This window comes from Bos javanicus, chromosome 19, assembly GCF_032452875.1.
Source record: "Bos javanicus breed banteng chromosome 19, ARS-OSU_banteng_1.0, whole genome shotgun sequence".
Taxonomy (NCBI): Eukaryota; Metazoa; Chordata; class Mammalia; order Artiodactyla; family Bovidae; genus Bos; species Bos javanicus.
Window position 1 is genome coordinate 34,158,895 of NC_083886.1, and position 19,091 is coordinate 34,177,985.

At 48.5% G+C, this 19,091-nt stretch overlaps 1 protein-coding gene across 3 annotated transcripts in view; it reads right to left on the reverse strand.

Moving 5' to 3' along the window:
- Window positions 1–2,122: 2,122 nt before the first annotated feature.
- PMP22 (peripheral myelin protein 22) overlaps window positions 2,123–19,091 on the reverse strand; it is a 28,381-nt gene continuing 11,412 nt past the window's right edge. For all 3 annotated transcript variants that reach the window (XM_061391128.1, XM_061391129.1, XM_061391127.1), the window contains exons 4-5: window positions 10,358–10,498; window positions 2,123–3,444 (exon numbers count right to left, since the gene is read on the reverse strand). In XM_061391128.1, the coding sequence (XP_061247112.1) occupies window positions 3,281–3,444; window positions 10,358–10,498 (305 nt within the window). In that variant the 3' untranslated portion in view covers window positions 2,123–3,280. The remainder of the gene's footprint in view (window positions 3,445–10,357; window positions 10,499–19,091) is intronic.

Sequence of the window (19,091 nt, forward strand, 5' to 3'; positions counted from 1 at the left end):
ATTTGGCAAGAGACTACAGGAAAAAAAAAAAGAGGAAAAGAGGCTTTCGCATCTTATCTTTCCCTCTGGATAATTTTAGGATGTCATGATCCTAGACTTAGTTTTTTTTTAATTCCAAAAGGTTTATCTGGATGGAGAAGTAAATGGCAACCACTCCCATATTCTTGCCTGGAGAATTCCATGGACAGGAGCCTGGTGGGCTACAGTCCATAGGATCGCAAAGAGTCGGACACGACTGAGCGACCAACACACTTACATGGATGGTGAGATCTGGGCCATTTCTGGTTTTCTTCTTTGTTCTTAACTGTATTCATTTTAAATTTCTAGTTAAATGTTATAAAGAAAGCTTATGAAATGAAAGTGTGTATCTTCAGTGTTCGAGCTCATGAAGTGAAATTCCCAGTTTTCAGTCACCTCACGGCCATCTGTGCCAACTTACCCCATCTATCCAAGTCAAAGCAGAGCGTGCGGGTTACTATCAGAAACCTTGGAAGGGAGAAGGCCTTCCATCACAGATGTTCAAAGACGTTGGAGCATGAGGTGCCTGAAGGTGGCCTCATTTGACATCTTTGCTACTCAGAGTGTGATCTGGGCTGGTGGCACCGGCATCTCTCACGCTCTAAGTTGGAAATACAGCACCTCAGTACCCACTCAGATTTTACAGGACTACAGGACTCCCAGGAAATTCACTAGCAGATTCAAGTCTAAAAGCCCTGGACGAGCTCAGAGCTTGTCACCCCGAGCTGAATGCTGCAGTCACTGGCGAGGTTCTTTAAGACTATCCAGACAAGATGGGTCCCACCACCAGCACAAGGAAGCTGCATCTCTGGGTGAGCCCTGCACAGGCGATTCTAATATGTAGGTATTGATTCCCCAGAACAGCCAACATCTTCCAATACACCTCTAACATGACTTTGGGGATAAGTACTCATTTATAGAGTATTGTCTACCCGCTGGTCCCTAGGCTAAATGTTTTATACATGTTGATCACCTCCTTTTAATCTCCACAATCTTGTAAGCTTGGAATCAGCATCTTCATCTCACAGATAAGGAAATACAACCTTAAGAGTTTAAGGAAACTGTCCGGCCTCACATAGCTGGCAAGGGGCAGAGGGCAGGTTCAAAGCCAAGGTCTCTAATTTATGTGTACCCTGAATATTCATTGGGAAGACTGATGCTGAAGCTGAAGCTCCAATACTTTGGCCACCTGATACAAAGAGCCGACTATTGGAAAAGACCCTGATGCTGGAAAAGATAGAAGGCAAGAGGGGAAGAGGGTGGCAGAGGATGAGATGGTTGGATGGCATCATTGACTCAATGGACATGAATTTGAGCAAACTGGGAGATACTGAAGGACAGGGAAGCCTGGCATGCTGCAGTCCACGGGGTCACAAAGAGTCAGACACGTCTGAGCCACTGAACAACAACATTGTAACATAGTTAATTCTCTGCTGTGCCTCTCACTAAAATGTCACCGTGGAGATCAAGAAGTATGTCCATCAATACATGTGCTGGATAATGCTGAAGAATAGCAAGGTCATCATTAGCTCAAAGTATTGAGTAAAAGAAAATGTGAAAGTGAGATACAGCTTGGGACCCTGGAGCTGACAGCACAGTGACCCCAGCTCCCTGGGGACAGCATGGGGAGGAGTTGGTTCTGACAAACGTCTGACCTGAAAGTCTGGCCTCAGATCATCATCATGCAGATGATCCACTGACAATCCACCAGATCACACCTGCCCCCCCAAAGGTTAGGGACCGGCACTGCTCATGCCAACATCTCATACATTACGTGAGTGTGTGCGGTGCTCCAGACCCCATGTGGGTCATCAGAGGCCAGAACAGAAGAAAGATGGTTTGGCTAAATAACACTTGAGTCCCTCCAGCCCACTTGTAGGGTCTGTTTCAGCCACAAGGGCTAGCCTTTCCAGCTAGCAGATGTTTGCACAGGTTTCTAGAAGGTGTAAGATGCCCCTGGGAGCCTGGACAAAGGTGAAGATTCTGGTTCCTTAGCACCAAACTACAACCCAGATCATCTACCCAACAGCAGCTTCACAACCCTCTTCCATCTGCTCCAACATACACCTCACACCCTCACCCACAAAAACCCATGAGAACTCGGTGAGTTACTCTGATGTTTATTTTAATGCATCTTAGTCCACACAGTTGGTATAAAATCAGAAAAAGCAAAGCAAAAAAAGAGGGAAAAAACAAGGTCTGGAGTCTTGGCATCAGAAGGGCCCCGTATATACATCTACCGTTGGTGGCCAGTACGAGTCATTGCCAGACAGTCCTTGGAGGCAGAGGACAATCTAGACTCCGCCATATCCTGGGATCCCACCGTCCCAGCGGGTCTAGAAGCTTGTCCGGATGCTCCGACCATAAGGAAATGTGGGCGTGATAAAGGCGGTGCATTGTTATGTATTATAGTAATAACAGCAGCCTAGCCAGGTACAAAAGCAGTTATAAACCATGTATATTACACAGAATTATTCAGGTCTCCATTCAACTTTATGTTGTAAGACTGTTAATTGAATTTCCAGTGAGGCGTTTAGACGATTAGTGACCGTAAGGAATGGTAAATGGATAGCACCACTTCGTAGGTTGGTTGTCACCGATTCCTAACCTAGACGCGTGACTGGGACACCGCGTCCTCTCCAGGGCAAGGGTTCCAAAGCCACAAGCCGCGACTCTCCGAGGGCTCCAGTTTGGGGGCTTTGTTGAGTGCAGGTAAGGCTGCACACAGAGGCGTGGGCAGCGCGTGTCTGTGACACACGGCGGGTCACCCACAGTTAAAGGCTTTGGGCCGTTGAGGGTTTCTACCCACACTTTGGTTTTCTAAATGAGGTGGAGTGGGAGGGAGGTAACTTCTTTCAGATGAAGGGGAAGGGGCGTGATGGGCTTACTTTCTTTCTGGGCAAAACAAACAAAGAAAAACGAAAAAAAAAAAAAACAACTGAGCTTGATTATATGGTTAGGATGTCAAGTTCCTTAGCTACTTTAAGGTTCAACCCAAGGCTGATGGTCAACACGTAAAGCAAACAATACTATGTACATATATGTAAAAAGTGTTATAAATAGGTTTTATAAACCGTCGATATTATATACATCTTCAATCAACACTAACCACCCCCCCACCCCCCGCACTGCTTTCTGTTTGGTTTGGTTTGAGTTTGGGTTTTTTGGCTAGCTTGGTTTTTTTTGTTTGTTTTCCTGGCTTCTGGTTTGCTTCCTCCCTCCCCACGTGAGCTCAGAGCCTCGGCCGTCCCATCCCCGGGCCTCATTCACGCTTCCGCAAGATCACATAGATGACACCGCTGAGAAGTGCCAGGGGGAAGGCCACCCAGGCCAGGATGTAGGCGAAGCCATAGGAGCCGTCCGAGTTGAAATGCCATTCCGGGTGCCGGACCGTGTAGATGGACGCCGCGCTCATCACGCACAGACCTGGGAAGGAGAGGGATCAGTTGGGAGTGGGAGGGGTCACCACGGGGCAGGGACGCTGCACCACCCCCAACCCAGACTCCCCAAGACCCTGGGTACCTCCCCCACCCACTCTTCTCTTCCCCAAACTCCAGCTCACCTCACACTTGCACACACACACATATATACACACCACACACACACACACCACACACACACACAGACACACACCACACACACACACGCACACACACACACACCACACACACACACACCACACACACACACACACACACACACATACATACCACACACACACAGACACACACACACACCACACACATACACCACAGACACACACCACACACATAGACATACACCACACACATACACCACACACACACACACACCACACACACAGACACACACCACACACACACAAAAACACACACCACACATACACACACACACACCCCACACACACACCACACCACACCACACCACACCACATACACACACACACACACACACACACACACACCAGGGCACGCTTCTCTCTTTCTTAGGAAGAAGGATGTAGGCTGCAGGGAGAGAAGGCAAGTCCATCTCAAGCAGGAATCTGCCAACAGACCCAGAACTGTGAGGAGGAAGGGGAAGGTACAGGAACCAGCAAACAGTCTCTCTCTGTGTCCAGTCCACCTGACCCAGGTCACGGGCCCCTCAGCCTCTCTCCTGCCTCATCTCCCTTAACTGTCACCCATGGCCAGTCAACACGAGGGCACCAGCGAGAATTCAGGTATCAAGAGAAGCCCATCCATCTCTTTGCAAGGATGGCTGGCTGTGGAGCCCCTGGAAGCTGTGAAGCGTTCCATAGATGGGTGGTAGCGGTCTCTGAAACCACGGAAAGCGACACTTTATCATTATCTGAGTGGCACTCACGCCAAGCACAGGGCAGAAGGCTGTGCTGACCCCCGTGGCAGGATCAATACATCAGAGACAGAGCAACAACGCCCGTGGGCACTGCTAGGCAGACAGAGGAACACGTGGAGGGGAACAGGGTGGTGGGGGAAGAATGCAGGAGGAAGGACACAGCCAAGAGAGGAGGCAGTCACGGACAAGCTTCCTGGCGCTTGGTCCCTTTCAGCTACCCGTAGTCCCCCAAGGTTGGTCTGCAGCCCAGACGAAGGTGAGAAGGTCTCAGATGGGCAGGCCTGTCGGCCCACCCCTGCTTCATTGACCATGCAGCCTTTGGGGTGGGAGGGACAAGAAAAACCTCCACCTGGGACCTCACACAGCAGGCAAGTTCCAGCGTGACGGTCCCTGCCCACGGGGACAGTCAGCATCCCTGCGGGGAGGGGTCCAGTGAGGTCAGCACCCCAGCTCCAGCAGCACAAAGGCCACTCTGTCCCCTCCTGAACACAGGGGCTTTGACAGGCTCTAAGTGACTCTATTATGAGTCCAGCAAGCATGTGGGATGCCTCTGGGTCCAGGGCCCCCCAGGCTGGACCACCTACATCTAACCTCACTGCTATTTGGGCTATTTCACTGGACACTGTGGCTCTGTCTGAACAAAGTGCAGAGGTGGGAATGTGTCACGTTCAACGCCCTGATACGACCGTCCTTCTGCAAGTCCGAGAGAGGAGACTCCCACTGCATTGCCCCCCCACCTTGAGGGAGCCACACAGCAGGCCTGAGACCCCCAGGGGGTCAGCTCCAGGACCTTCCACCTCCTGAAAGCCCGGGAGACGCGAAGACATCTGTGTCCACAGGGGTGTCATAGGTGGTGAACTGTCATGGAGGGGAAGTGCAGTGTTGACCTGCTGGAAACACACTGTATTTGCCTCGAGGTCCATGGCTCACCTCAAGTGTGCTAATTCATTGTCTGACCTACCTAATGAGGGCAGAGCTCTCAAAGGGGAGGCCTGACCAAGGGAGAGGGAGGTTTAAACAGAGCGTCCGAAGGGTAGGATGGTGCCCACCCTCTTGGCAGGGCTTCCAGATGGGACCCATGTCCACCCAGCATGGAGAAATGCCATGACACCTGTGCGGACCAGCTGGGCCCAGAATTCCCCAGCAAACAAAAAACAGCAAAGACAAAACACTCCATCTGTGACCTGGGGGAGCAAGAGAAACAGCACGCACAAGTGCAGTGACTGAGTCGATGGCTTAATTATGTGACATCCGCCCTGGGAGAATCTCAGAAGTAAAGGAATTTGTGCTTAGCTTCAAGAAGCCATAAGCTTATACACTTACAAACCAACGAGAAGACACACTACTTGATAATTATTGTTGTCAGGAGACTGATGTTTTAGGGAATATATCATTACGAGGCTGTCTGTGTGCAAAGCAACAGTCGTGCCCTGGAATACAGAGCAGGCAGTGTCATACAGGAATCCCAAAAAGTCAAACACCTCCCCCCGTAAGGGGACTGTGGCTCGCGTTCTCAGCCACCAGTAGGTGGGGAACCTTTATGAAGGTTCCCGTGGAATAGGTAAGCCGCTGTCCCTCCTTCCACTCTCAGCCTCCAAGTGACCCCTGTAGCCTCACACATCACCCCCCAGCCTTACAAGATGCTCATCCTGGCCTGGCCAGGGCGACAGCTGGGACAAGTCACCCAGAACCAGCGTTTCTAAACGTGGTCTCCGACTTAAATCGACTTCGAACCACTCAGAACAGAAAGGGCACTGGGTTCTTATTCCTCCCCCAGGTTTTTATTCTAAATGCCCTTTTGTTGCTGTTCAGTAGCTAAGTTGTGTCCGACTCTTTGCGACCCCTTGGACTGTCGTCTGCCAGGCACCCCTGCCCGTGGGATTCTCCAGGCAAGAATACTGGAATGGGCTGCCATTTCCTCCTCCAGGGGATCTTCCCAACCTAGGGATCAAATCCACGTCTCCTGCATTGGCAGGCGGATTCTTTATCATTGAGCCCCCTGGAAAGCCCTTTTTAAAAGCATCCCCTTTAAAAAAAAAAATGGGATTCTGATGTGCAGCTAAGATTGAGAAGCACCAAAGAGGATGACGGGGTGCCTCTCGAAACGTCTTCAGGAAACAGCCAAACTGAGAACTATGTAATCAAGGAAAGATAGTTCTTACAGGTGAGACTCTCAGCTTATTATAAGTGGAGAAGGGATGATGCAGCAAGACAGGCAGCGCCAGGCAGGGACGGCTCCCAGGTCTGTAGTCAGCGGAAGAGCTCCACACAACCTTTCACCTGCCTTCCCTGCACGCTCACATGCGTGTCTGGAGTCCACATAGCCAGGCCCTTCAGCTGCAACAGCCCCGGGGATGCTCAGTGGATTCTGGGGCTTCCACCCAACAGGGTGCAGTGTTTAAAGAAGCATCTGCCCTGCCCTGAGTGGACCTTGCCTGCGGTGGGCAACCTGCCTGTGGACCGCACCCCGCAACTGTGGACCTACTTCCTTCTTTCCTCCCTTCCTTACTCCGTTCTACTCTTCTTTTTGTTTACTGCGTGGCTGTTTTTGCTTTCTGATTTGCTCCTTGATATTTAGGGGTAATTTCTCGGGCTATCACCAGCCTTTGTCACCAACAACCCTCCCCGAACTGTCTCCCTAGTTTGTTGCTGCTGTTGTTCAGTCACCCAGTCATGTCCAATTCTTCGCAATCCCATGGACTGCTGCATGCCAGGCTCCTCCGTTCTTCACTGTCTCCTGGAGTTTGCTCAAATTCATATCTGTTCAGTTGGTGATATCATCCAACCATCTCATTTTCTGCCACCGTCTTCTTTTGCTTTCAATCTTTCCCAGCATCAGGGTCTTTTCCAATGAGTTTGCTCTTTGTATCAGGTGGCCAAAGTACTGGGGCTTCAGCTTCAGCATCAGTCCTTCCAATGAATATTCAGGGTTGATTTCCTTTAGGATTGACTGGTTTGGTCTCCTTGTAGTCCAGGGGACTCTCAAGATTCTTCACCAGCATCATAGTTCAGGAGCATCAATTCTTTGGCACTCAGCCTTCTTTATGGTCCAACTCTCACATCCATACATGACTACTGGAAAAGCCATAGCTTTGACTAGATGGACCTTTGTTAGCAAAGTGATGTCTTTGCCTTTTAATACGCTGTCTAGGTTTGTCATAGCTTTCCTTCCAATGAGCAAGCATCCTTTAATTGCATGATTGTAGTCACTGTCTGCAATCTCCCTAGTTACTGGATCCTTTAGATCATGAGAGGAGAAACACACAAGAGCAGGGTTGTCAGATGCTAAAAGTTATGAAATCTCTAAGGGAAGTCCCCACTCTCTTAGATTCCCAACTAGAGTGGAAAGATGCTTCAGCAAGTTCAAATGCAACATTCTAGAGAGCTGAGGTTTCTTAGACCAGCTCTCGGGTTCTTTTGCCCAGAGGGAACAAGCATGGAGCACTCTTCGATGTATAGAGTACAACTGCTATTCTGGATCAACATTCTAATTCAGTAACTTCCTATTCACAGAGGGACTGCTAAGCTGACGAACCAGTAACCGAAAATGAAGTCTCATGAGAGATAAGAAGCTAGATCTGGAAGGGATAATGCAAGAACAAATCAAGTGCTTCTAAATTCAGAGGTTTTTGTGGCAGAGTACCGAACGGCTTGGACTGAGTTCGGAGAAGAATCCAAATGGTGAAACAAGTAGCAATGAGTAAATAAACTTTAGATTAGAAAAACTCAATACCTAAGAGTGTTCAGGCTGCAAGGAAGTACTCATCTCTGGACTCTAGTTTTGACTGAAAATGACCTTGCTAAAAAGACATTGTTAGAGAATTTTAAGCTAAAATACCTCAGAGGAAAAAAGATAACATACTCCCTGCCTTGAGATGCCCCTTCAACAGTAATAAGTTCACTCCATTTTGATGTTTTCAGTCTGACTACTCATCAGTTCTGACACACAGACTCATTCATCACAGATGTTTGGGACCTTGGGGATCAAAAAGGATGTAGATTTGAATTCATCTTCCATGGTCAATCGGGTTCAATGAAAGATCACATAAAAAGTAGTTTCTGCCTTGGATCTTGTGTTCATTAAAAACTGGAGTGGATTCTGAATCTCTATTCATTCCACGTGGGATGGGAGGAAGTGGGGACATCCCAGCGTGCTTGCATGAGCTGCGCTTTCATGTAGCCTCTCCTGGTCTCAGCTTATTTATCAGTAACATAACAAGAGTGTATAGAGCAAATATAAGTATTTTATGAAACTTCTGCTTCCTACGTCTGTGTCCCTTTTTCTTGAGGACACAGTCATTGATACAGAGGAGATGATCACCTCTGATATCAAACGGTAAATAGGGACCCAAAGAAGAAATCCCAGAATACATCCTAGTTCTCTGTTTCTTCTGGGTGACTGATGGTCTCTGCTCCTAACATCCCCAGAAATGATTTCTCACCACAGAATTAGTACTTTAATAAAGCTGGAAACACCCGAGAAGCTTAGCTGGTATAATGAAACCTGGGCAACTAGCCAAGCTCTATTTGACTTTGAAATTCCAAACTGTGCACATTGACCTGCTGTATTTAGGGATTTGAGGAGACACGGTTTTCTAGTTTACTTCCTTTTTCCAGGGAAAGGTAACTCTCTGTCTTCTAGAAAAGGGTCATCGACGTCCAACTTGAGGCTGTGTCTTGTCATACAGCCCTGCATAAGCCATGAGATCTGCCTGCCCGTCCATCCATCCATCTAGGACATGTGGGCTGTTTTCAACCCTCCAATGACTGCTTGTGATCCAGCAACTAAACAAGAGATGCTACCCACTGCCCAATCAGGGGTCAGAATTGAGAATACTTTACAGTCCCCAGATGTACTCCAGCACGTATGAGGTTTGTGGGTTATTAGCCTGGACTACTGCAAGGAGATCCAACCAGTCCATTCTGAAGGAGATCAGCCCTGGGATTTCTTTGGAAGGAATGGTGCTAAAGCTGAAACTCTAGTACTTTGGCCACCTCATGCGAAGAGCTGACTCATTGGAAAAGACTCTGATGCTGGGAGGGATTGGGGGCAGGAGGAGAAGGGGACGACAGAGGATGAGATGGCTGGATGGCATCACTGACTCGATGGACGTGAGTCTGAGTGAACTCTGGGAGTTGGTGATGGACAGGGAGGCCTGGCGTGCTGTGATTCACGGGGTCGCAAAGAGTTGGACACGACTGAGCAACCAATCTGATCTGATCTGATCTGAGCCTGGACTACAGAATCCACCACATCCACCTTCTATGTCTCTCTGGTGCCCTGAGGACTCACTCAGCTGGTCATCGATGGACAGAAGGATAAGAGGCAACAAAGTGAGACAAGGGCCAGTATCCAGAGACAAGAGCGGGAAGGTGTCACGTCTAGGACTCTGCACACAGACCGTGTGAATAGCCTGTGCAAAGGGGGTTGCTCAAGGCAGTTCAGGGAGGGGGCAGAGAAGACCTTGGTGTCATGGCCCCATGTCTGGAACTGACCATGCATTACACGTTACACAAAAGGAAATGCCAGTAAACAGGAGCCCAGTGGACTCCAGGGGCTGGAGTAAAGGAGAGAAAGATTTGGCAGATGGCTCCACCACTGCTTAGAGAGGGAGACACGTACCCTAGAGCAATCTGGGCAGTACATAGGGGCCATTTCCACACTGGAGCAGGGGTGCTTCCCAGGGCACACGATGTGAGCTACAGAAATCCAGCCTCGAGACCGGCCTCTGCTCTATGGACACTTTCAACATTTACATTGGATTGTAGCTCCGTCCCACAGTTAGGGACCCTCCTTCCAGAGCCCCTAAGTCTATTCCCCATGTACCCCTTTCCATGGAGAGTTTCTAGATTCACATCCACACACACCCCTGTGCTGTATGAAATCCATCCAGGGGGAGGACTCACGCACGTCAGTCATTCTGGAGCCATGCCCACCTGGCTGACCATCCTGCATGCAGTCTGGGGGAGCCTAGCCCCCACGGGGACTTGGTCCTCTCCAACTTACCAGCGAGGATCTGGAAGACCCCAGTGATGTAGAACCGGCCGCCCTTGGTGAGGGTGAAGAGCTGGCAGAAGAACAGGAACAGAGACAAAACGCTGAAGATGATGGACAGGATCATGGTGGCCTGGACAGACTGCAGCCATTCTAGGGGAGGAGACACGGGGTTAGGAAAAGGCGGCACGGGCCAGCCAGTGGGGCGGGGCTCTTCCAGGGGGCGTGGCCTGGGCAGCAGAAAGCCACACCCACTCCCAGGAGCAGCAGCCCTCTTCTGAATGAAACTCAGGCTATTCACTTTCCCACTCTTAAAAGTCATTCTTTATTTCATGCTTTCTTTTGGAGGAAAAAAAAAAAGAGGTATTAATACATGTTTAATTGTAGACATTTTAAGAAAAGGCTGTAAGAAAATACTGTCCCACCGCAAGGAGCTAAAATCAAGTTAAAATATATTAAATTTCCTTCCAGTCCTTTAGCCAAATGAGTTACTTACACAGATATGCGTGTGTTCAAGGGGCTCTGAACCCTGCCCTCTGCGTCCTCTCTCTCTCTGTCCTCAGGGGGTTTGAAGGGCTTCTTGGAACCCCTGGATTCTGAGAATAGTTCCAAACCACCGTTCAAAATGTCAGCATCCCCCAAGGAGTCAGAGAGATCCTGGGGACGGCTGGGACGAAGAAAATTATATTGGAGCCAAGATTAATTTTGCAGAAAGTTGGAAGAAGATGCTGATGGGAAGAGCATGCTTTATTTAGCTATAAACTACTTGCTCAGCCACACTGTGTCTGTTCCCAGCTCATCTCAGAGCAGTCAGCGCTCAGTCTGGTCATCAGATAGGAGCACAGATGACAATTCCTTATCTTAGCTGAACCACCAGCCTTAGATCAAATCTCCAAGCGTCCAACTGAAATTCAGGCAAGGAAGAGAACTCTGTAGTTCACCATCTACTACAAATGAATGTCAATTCCAGAAGGAACCAACAAGATGCAAAAACCTGGGTTTGGCATCAGAGACAGGAACCCGCCAGGTTCCCCCTGGAGACCTCCAAGGGCCTTGTCATCCTTCCTTCCTGCATCCCTCCTTCCAAGTGCCAGAGAATCCTGGGGGTGGGTGCTGCTCTAAACAAGGAAGATCAGTTAGAGAAGACCCAAGGTCTGCTCCTCCACAGTCAGGAACAGACTAATGTGCATTGGCTTAGAAAAATACATGCCTATGCTTATCACAGTAGAAAAAACTGTGAAATCTGGATGGCTTACATCAATACCTCACTAAGATGACCCTGGTTTGAGTTGCAAGTAGTTCATGGAAGAATTTTAAGGATGCTGATTAGGTCAACTGTGACTAGAGTTTCATGGAAGATGGGAAGAATCTTCTGGAAGCATTTTAGAGTTGGAAGAAGCCTGTGGGATCAGCTAACCCAGGCCCTTTGTACTGAGAGAGATTTCCAGAGATGTTCGACTGAGCACCATTGGCATGGCCAAGGTTGGGAGGCCCTTGTTCTAGTCTGGTGATCTTTCTACCTTGATGGACCATATGCTTTTTTTAATCTTTGCAATTTCTTTGTCAATTAAGGTTAGAAAAAGATATCTAATGGGCTGTGAGCCATTCTGACTTCATTTTCATATCTCTCATTGAACCATTCTACCCAGTGTAGTTAGAGAAGGAAATAGCAACAGACTCCAGTATCCTTGCCTGGAGAATTCCATGGACAGAGGAGCCTGATGGGCTACAGTCCATGGGGTCGCAAAGAGTTGGACGTGACTGAGTGACCTTCACTCTGAGCGACTATCACTCATTCACTGACTCACACCCAGTGCAGTGGTTCTTCTGGAGGAGCAGTCTTCAACAAAGCTACTGCCGCCATAATATTATCTTTTTAATATTTATTTTAATTTATTTATTTGGCTCCACTGGGATCTTCAGTTGCAGCATGTGGGATCTTGTTCCCTGTCCAAGGATCAAACCCAGGCATCCCGCATTGGGAGCATGGAGTCTTAGCCACTGGACCACCAGGGAAGACTCTACGTTTTGAATAAAGCAATTATCCAGCAGTCTGGTAAGTGAAGCTGGAAACATAAAGAAATCTGAGCCACAAAAATAAATCTAGAACTAAGTATAGAACTAAAACAGAGATCCTGGGGAATGTCCTTCAAGGCACACCCTTAGAAGGAGCACGGTTGGTGCAGGCAACATCCCAGATTTCTTTCTCCAATTCTGAGATCTTTTCCTTAGTCTCTATCTCCACTCATTAATAACAGAAACTTCTGCCAGGCCTCACATTTAAAGAAAACTCAAAATCATACAAATTAAAACTACATCAATAGGAAAAGTCTCTTAAATTTAGTGATGTCACTAAATTCTTCTCAAAACTTCTTTTACCAGGAACTTGAATTTTAATGCCAACCTCATTACAACTGAGTTAATTTTCCATAAGTTAGGTCTCTAATCAAACCAGAATTAAGAAATCAAGGACGTTTTTATTCAGCAGGCCTTGGCTAAAAATCTACTGTTTTGAGCTCTGGGAATACAAAGTTGAAGAAGAAAGTTTTCAACCTGAAGCACAATAAATAACACACATACGTGATGAAAGTAGGACAAATTCAACTATATTATCAATCACAGTAATGGAAATCATTATAAGATGTAGAATTCCATCTTGAATTATGTAATTCCTATCTAGAGTCTGATACGAGAGAGATACCTAAAACCAACAACAGTTAAAGTTAAAACGTTTTTTAAAAGAGGCACCAAGCAAATATTAACAAAAAGATACAGTAATAATAGCATCAGACAACTGGAATTCAAACTGAAAAAGATGAAGATGGCCAAAGAGGGATATTTCATAGGATATTTTATGGTATTTCCAGTTTATCATAAAGATACAAAAGTCATAAACCTCTGTTCACAGTGTGACCTGGAAAAAATATAAAGCAACAAATGACTGAAGTATAAGATGAAACGGATACACCTACAAGCACAGTGGGAGACTTCAGCATACCTCTCTCAGAATAGGTAAATCAAGTAGATCAAAAATATGATAAGATGTACATTATTTTATGTCTCTATAGTGATGACGATAAAATTTTCAAACACATATGGGATAGTCTTACCAATTATGCAGTAGGCAACAACAAAAAAAGCCTCAATAAATCTCAAAAGAAACAAACCAGCCAAAATAAATTCGGAAATGTTAAAAGACTATTCCAGATAATCCCTTGGATAAAGAAATCAAGATGAGAAGTAAAGCTTTCTTCAGCAAGGAATGCTACTGACAGTATGTACCTTAAACCTACAGGCTGTGGCCCCAGCCAGGCTAGGCCATGTGCTCCATCAAAACAGGCCTGGGTACCCCCTGCTTAACTGGCTAACAAGAGGGACCAACTACCTCAGAGGACTGTGTAATGTTCAAATAAGAATGTTGATATAAAAGCTCTGTACAATACAAATAACCCCATTAAAAGGCTGAGCTCAGGGGCAGAGTAAATTAGTAGCTGTAGACTATGGTGGAGGGTGGGGAGGGGGTCCTTAGGGTATCTTTATCTGGGCCACACCAAGGAATAAGATGGACAACTGTGTCCACATAAGCCATTATAGGGTGCCAACCAGAATGCTGTTTGAGAGCAGAGCCCATTTCAATACAATTCTGATACCAGTTCTTACAAGAGCTTCAGCACAGAGGTTGGCAAATTATCTGTGAAGGGTCAAACTATAAATAGTTTAGGCTTCTCAGGTCGTATGGTTTCCACGGCAACTGCTGAAGTTTGCCATCTTAGCACAAAATCAGCCTCATTCAATATGTAAATGAGTGGGTGTGGCCTGTTCACCTTAACAAAACCTTATCTACACAGTCAGGCAGTGGACCCAACTGGATCTGCAGGCCATTGCTTGCCAACCTCTGTTGCTGCTGTTCAGCTACTAAGTCATATCCAACTTTGTGACCCCCATAGACTACAGCATGCCAAGCTTCCCTATTCTTCACTGTCTCCTGGAGTTCGCTCAAATTCATGTCCATTGAGTCAGTGATGCCATCCAACCATCTCACGCTCTGCCACCCTCTTCTCTTTCTGCCTTCAATCTTTCCCAGCATCAGGGTCTTTTCCAATGAGTCGGCTCTTTGCATCAGATGCCAACCTCTACTATAGCCAAATACATCCAATGTACAGAAAACAATGATTAGAGTGGAAAGACCTGGATGCAGAGGAAAATGCTGTCCACTGCAGTCCTGTTTTATACAAAGTCAAATTAATGTGAGGCCAGCATGCCAGGTGGCAAATCTGAACTTCTACCCAAGCCCCAGGCCAATGATACTCTTTTCTCTCAAATTGCAAGTTCAGGGTCATTGGCAGAGCCCATGACCAGCACCCACGGTCATTCTCCAGGCCTTGCTCAGTGCCCGGCAACTATTTGTGGAATGCCCAGTGACAGCGTTTTAACCTCCAATGTTGGTGCTGAGCCCGGGAATTAAAAACCCCCGAATTCCTTGCAAACCTGCTCTTCTGACGAGCCTGTCAGGTAATAGGGTTGCTGACAGCTTTCTGACGTGGGCTAGGCTGTGGCGGCCAGCAGAAGCCTGCTCCTCCCTGCCACAGAAGGGAAAGCTGCAGATGCCCAATGACCAAAGGTCAGATTCCTACCCCGCAGCAGCTAAGCTATGAAGGAAATACATCTGCCCCCTCAGCTGTATTCTTAGCCCAGGGCCAACGAGCCAGCTAGCGAAGTGCTCAGGGAGGCTACAACGCTCTTCAATGCACCGGCCCCTCTGCGTCCTTCTGCCTCCTTTCCTCCCAGCCTAGAGGGACGCCCGAGCGCCTGCTCCCCCCTCAACCTCGAGTCCCACTCTGGCAATTCACAAAAGCTCTCTGACTCCATCAAGAATGAAAGGAAGGGCAGTGGCAGATGGGTCAGAGCATGAACTGGGGAGGCCAAGCCAGGAGGAAGGAGCCACTGGGGTGAATCACCACTGGGGGAGTGAGAGCCGCCCCTGTCCAGAATGCTGGGCCATCTTGCAAAGCAGCTGACACACCCGCTAACCTCCCTTCCCACTGTTGTTGTTCTGTCACTCAGTTGTGTCTGAATCTTTGTGACCCCGTGGACTGTAGCCCTCCAGGCTCCTCTGTCCATGGGATTATCCAGGCAAGAATACTGGAGCCGGTTGCCATTTCCTTCCCCAGGGGATCTGCCCGAGCCAGGGATCAAACCCACGTCTCCTGCATTGGCAGATGGATTCTCTACCACTGAACTAGCTGGCACCCTCCCCACTGACATCCCACAAATTGCCACTTTCCTTCCTTCTTGGGATGGATGTCATTCCAGAGGCTGCTGACTTGCGAGCAGCCTCCATCCTATCCACGAGGACTTTGCTGTATGTTTGCTTTGCCCACTGGCAGGAGCCTGAGCAGGGACCGAGTGGTCCTTGCCCAGGGTTCCAGCTTCTTCCCATCTCACCCAATGGGAGCTCTGAAATTGGGCCCCGGGTTCACTTTCCCTGGGACCCACAAGGATGCAGCCAGAGGGAAAAGCCATAATGGGGTCTTTCAGCCCACAGACCCTGGCCGGAAGCTCACAAGGATGAGGGAGACCATGAGGGAGGCTCTTTCCACACTAATCCTGGGGGGCATTTCAACTCCAGCTAAACCTCTGGCTGACGATGAGTGAACTCATGTTCCAGGCGCTCAGGCTGCACCTGACACCGTCACTTGGTTAACTGCCCTCCTGACCAAGAGGCTCCCTCGTGGGCAGAGGAATTTGTTCCAGAGTCTAATTTATATGTGTGGTTTGACACCAACGGTCTTATTCCCACTAGTCTTCAAACTGGAACAGGGAATATAATACAGTCATTGAGGTTCCGAGGTTACTGAAAATGTCCAGCTATTTCAGGCTTCCTCCATTCCCTGGTTGGAAAACTCTAGTAACAGGAGGGTCAGGTTAGGCTGTTTCCCAAAACATTGTTGATTAAACAGAAAAATGGAGGGCTTCCCAGGTGGCGCAGTGGTAAGGACTCCACCTGCCAATGCGGGAGACGTGAGTTTGATCCTTGGGTCAGGAAGGTCCCCTGAAGAAGGAAATGGCAACCCACTCCAGTATTATTGCCTGGGAAATCCCAAGGACAGAGGAGCCTGGTGGGCTACAGTCCATGGGGTCACAAAGAATCAGACACAACTGAGCCATCTAATATGCACACACACACACACACACACACACACAGAAAAACAAAGTAAGTGGCTTCCGTGGTCAAGTATATTAACGTCCCTCCTTGGACACTGCAACGTACAGTAAGGTACTCAAAGTTCTGAAAAGTCTTACGATTAAAAAGAAGAGCCTGAGTAGATTTGAAATAGTCTTTTCCAAATTGACTGATCAGAGAACACTTTGTGTTGGTGTTGTCAAGAACACTTGAATATGTGGAGTCTGGCCACAGACAGTGACTTCAGAAAGGAAGAGAAGAGAAAGACATTTCAATTGCCCAGGGGAGGTAAGGGATGTACAGAGGAAAAGGGGATGCCTGGTGGAGGAAGGGGTTCAGGATCTTTAGGTTTAAAAAGCATTCTCCATATGCAAATAATCAGAGGCCTTCTGTCCAAGCATCATGGAAATTAAGAGCCACCAGCCCACCAAGCTCAGTACCAAGCACTCTCCCCTCTCCCCACACCTACTGAAGTTCTACCCAATTTCCAAGGCCCAGCTCAAAGGCGGTGTCCACTCAAGATCCCCCCATGTCACAATTATATCCTGAATGGGAAGAGGACTCAGGGTGCATGGGACATGATGGGCGACCACCCCAGGTCTTGCCTCCACAGTTACCCTATTAGGCCATGAGGGTACTTGCCCCAGGTAACCAGCTTCTGAGAGGCATACCCCGTGCAGAAAAGCAGGCACTCATGATGCCAATCCACTGGGGTGCTGAGAAGTTCAAAGTGTTATTAGTCACTCAGTCGTGTCCAACTCTTTGCGACCCCATGGACTGTAGCCCACCCTTCCACTGTCCATGGGATTTCCCAGGCAAGAATACTGGAGTGGGTAGCCATTCCCTTCTCCAGAGCATCTTCCTGACCCAGGGATTGAACGTGGGTCTCCTGCATTGCAGGCAGATTCTCAACTGTCTGAGCCACCAGGGAAGCCCAAGAAGTTCAAAAGCATGTTTGAAATCTAAGGAGTTAAATGATCCTTCAGCCTTTCTTTAGGTTTGGCATCCACAGAGCCTAGTGGGGAGGAGAATGAATGGGGTGGCCACAGGAGAGAGACCCCCTCTCTGTGTGTCTACCTGCCAGGCCAACCACCAGCCAGCAGCTGAGTGGCACCAGGAGGCCAATGCCCATGGTCCAGAGACAACGTGTTACACAGGTGGGGATGGGGGGCACAGAACTCTTACCAGCAACAGAAAGGTCACTGCAAGGAGGAAGCACCACCTGGAGAAGGGGAGACCCGGGAAGAAAAAACCACAGCTTCCAAGGACAGAACAGGGATTTAGACACCTTGAGGATGAGGTCCAAGCCTCCAGGCATGAATGAAGACAACCAGAAACCACTGAAAAATTTAGGGGACTGATGTGGCCTCAGCTGAGTGATTTCTTTCTTTTTTTTAAGTTGCTTTATTTTTTTATTTGCTGTACCATACAGCATGTGGGATCTTAGTTCCCTAACCAGGGATCAAACCCATGCTCCCTGTAATGGGAGCTCAGAGGCCTAACCACTGAACCACGAGGGAAGTCCCACAGCTAAGTAAGTTCTTAATGACAGTATCCCACAGCAGTTCACCCCTTCTACATCATGGGCCCCTCCTCCCCAACCTTTCTGCCAGCTCCTTCCTGCCCCCATCAGCCACCAGATGTCACAAGACTCACACTGGACCCCTTGCTCCTTCCACCTCTCATCAATTCCCCTGCAGACATTAAATACCCTCCTGCGGACACCGATGACCCCAAAGCTGAATGTCCATGCCAGACGTCTACCCTGAGCCACAGATTCCTAAATCCAAGTGCTTTGCTGACACTGTACCTTCTCAATGTATCAGCCAGAATGCGTCTTCAAAACACAAATCAAATTACACCCCCCTTCTGCTCCAGACCCTTCTGTATGCCCTGGGTGGCTTTTTCAGCATCAGAGCCTGTCCTCTCCTGCCTGCAGCCTGGCACTCAGTCATGTTGGCCCAGCACTGGTGGACACACCAGACTCCTCCCTGCCTAAGGAGCTGGCCCTTTTCAGTACCTCCTGGAATGTTCCTCCTGTGGTTCTTCATACAGCTGGCCCCTCCCATCTTTTAAGCCTCTGTCCATGTGACTGGCAGGAAGAGGCCTTCTGTGACCAGCTGCTTCCTCCCTAGTGGCGCCCTGCTATCCGTTGCTCTGGCCGTCTCCTGCAGAGCACTGTCCGCTGCCCACAGTGACTCATTCATTGTCTTTCTTCCACCTCCCCTGAGTAACTGTGAGCTCCATCCACTGGAGCAGGGACTGGTATTTCTTGTTCAGCTCCATCAGCTCGGTTTCTGGAACAGTGCCCAGTACCTAGCACACACTCAGTCTAGTTAAAGAATGGATGAATGGACCACTCTGTTAGCTCTTTGAAATGAAAGGGAGTCTCTTGAAAGGTAGTGAGTCCCCTGTCACTGGTAGGATGAGCATATAATGGGTACATTGCAGAGGGGTCTGAAGTGAGTGACATGGGGCAGGGGGATGGGTCTGATGACCTCCAGAGCCCCTGCCAACATCAGAGTCTACATGTGTGCTGATGAGCACATACTCAGAAGGCTT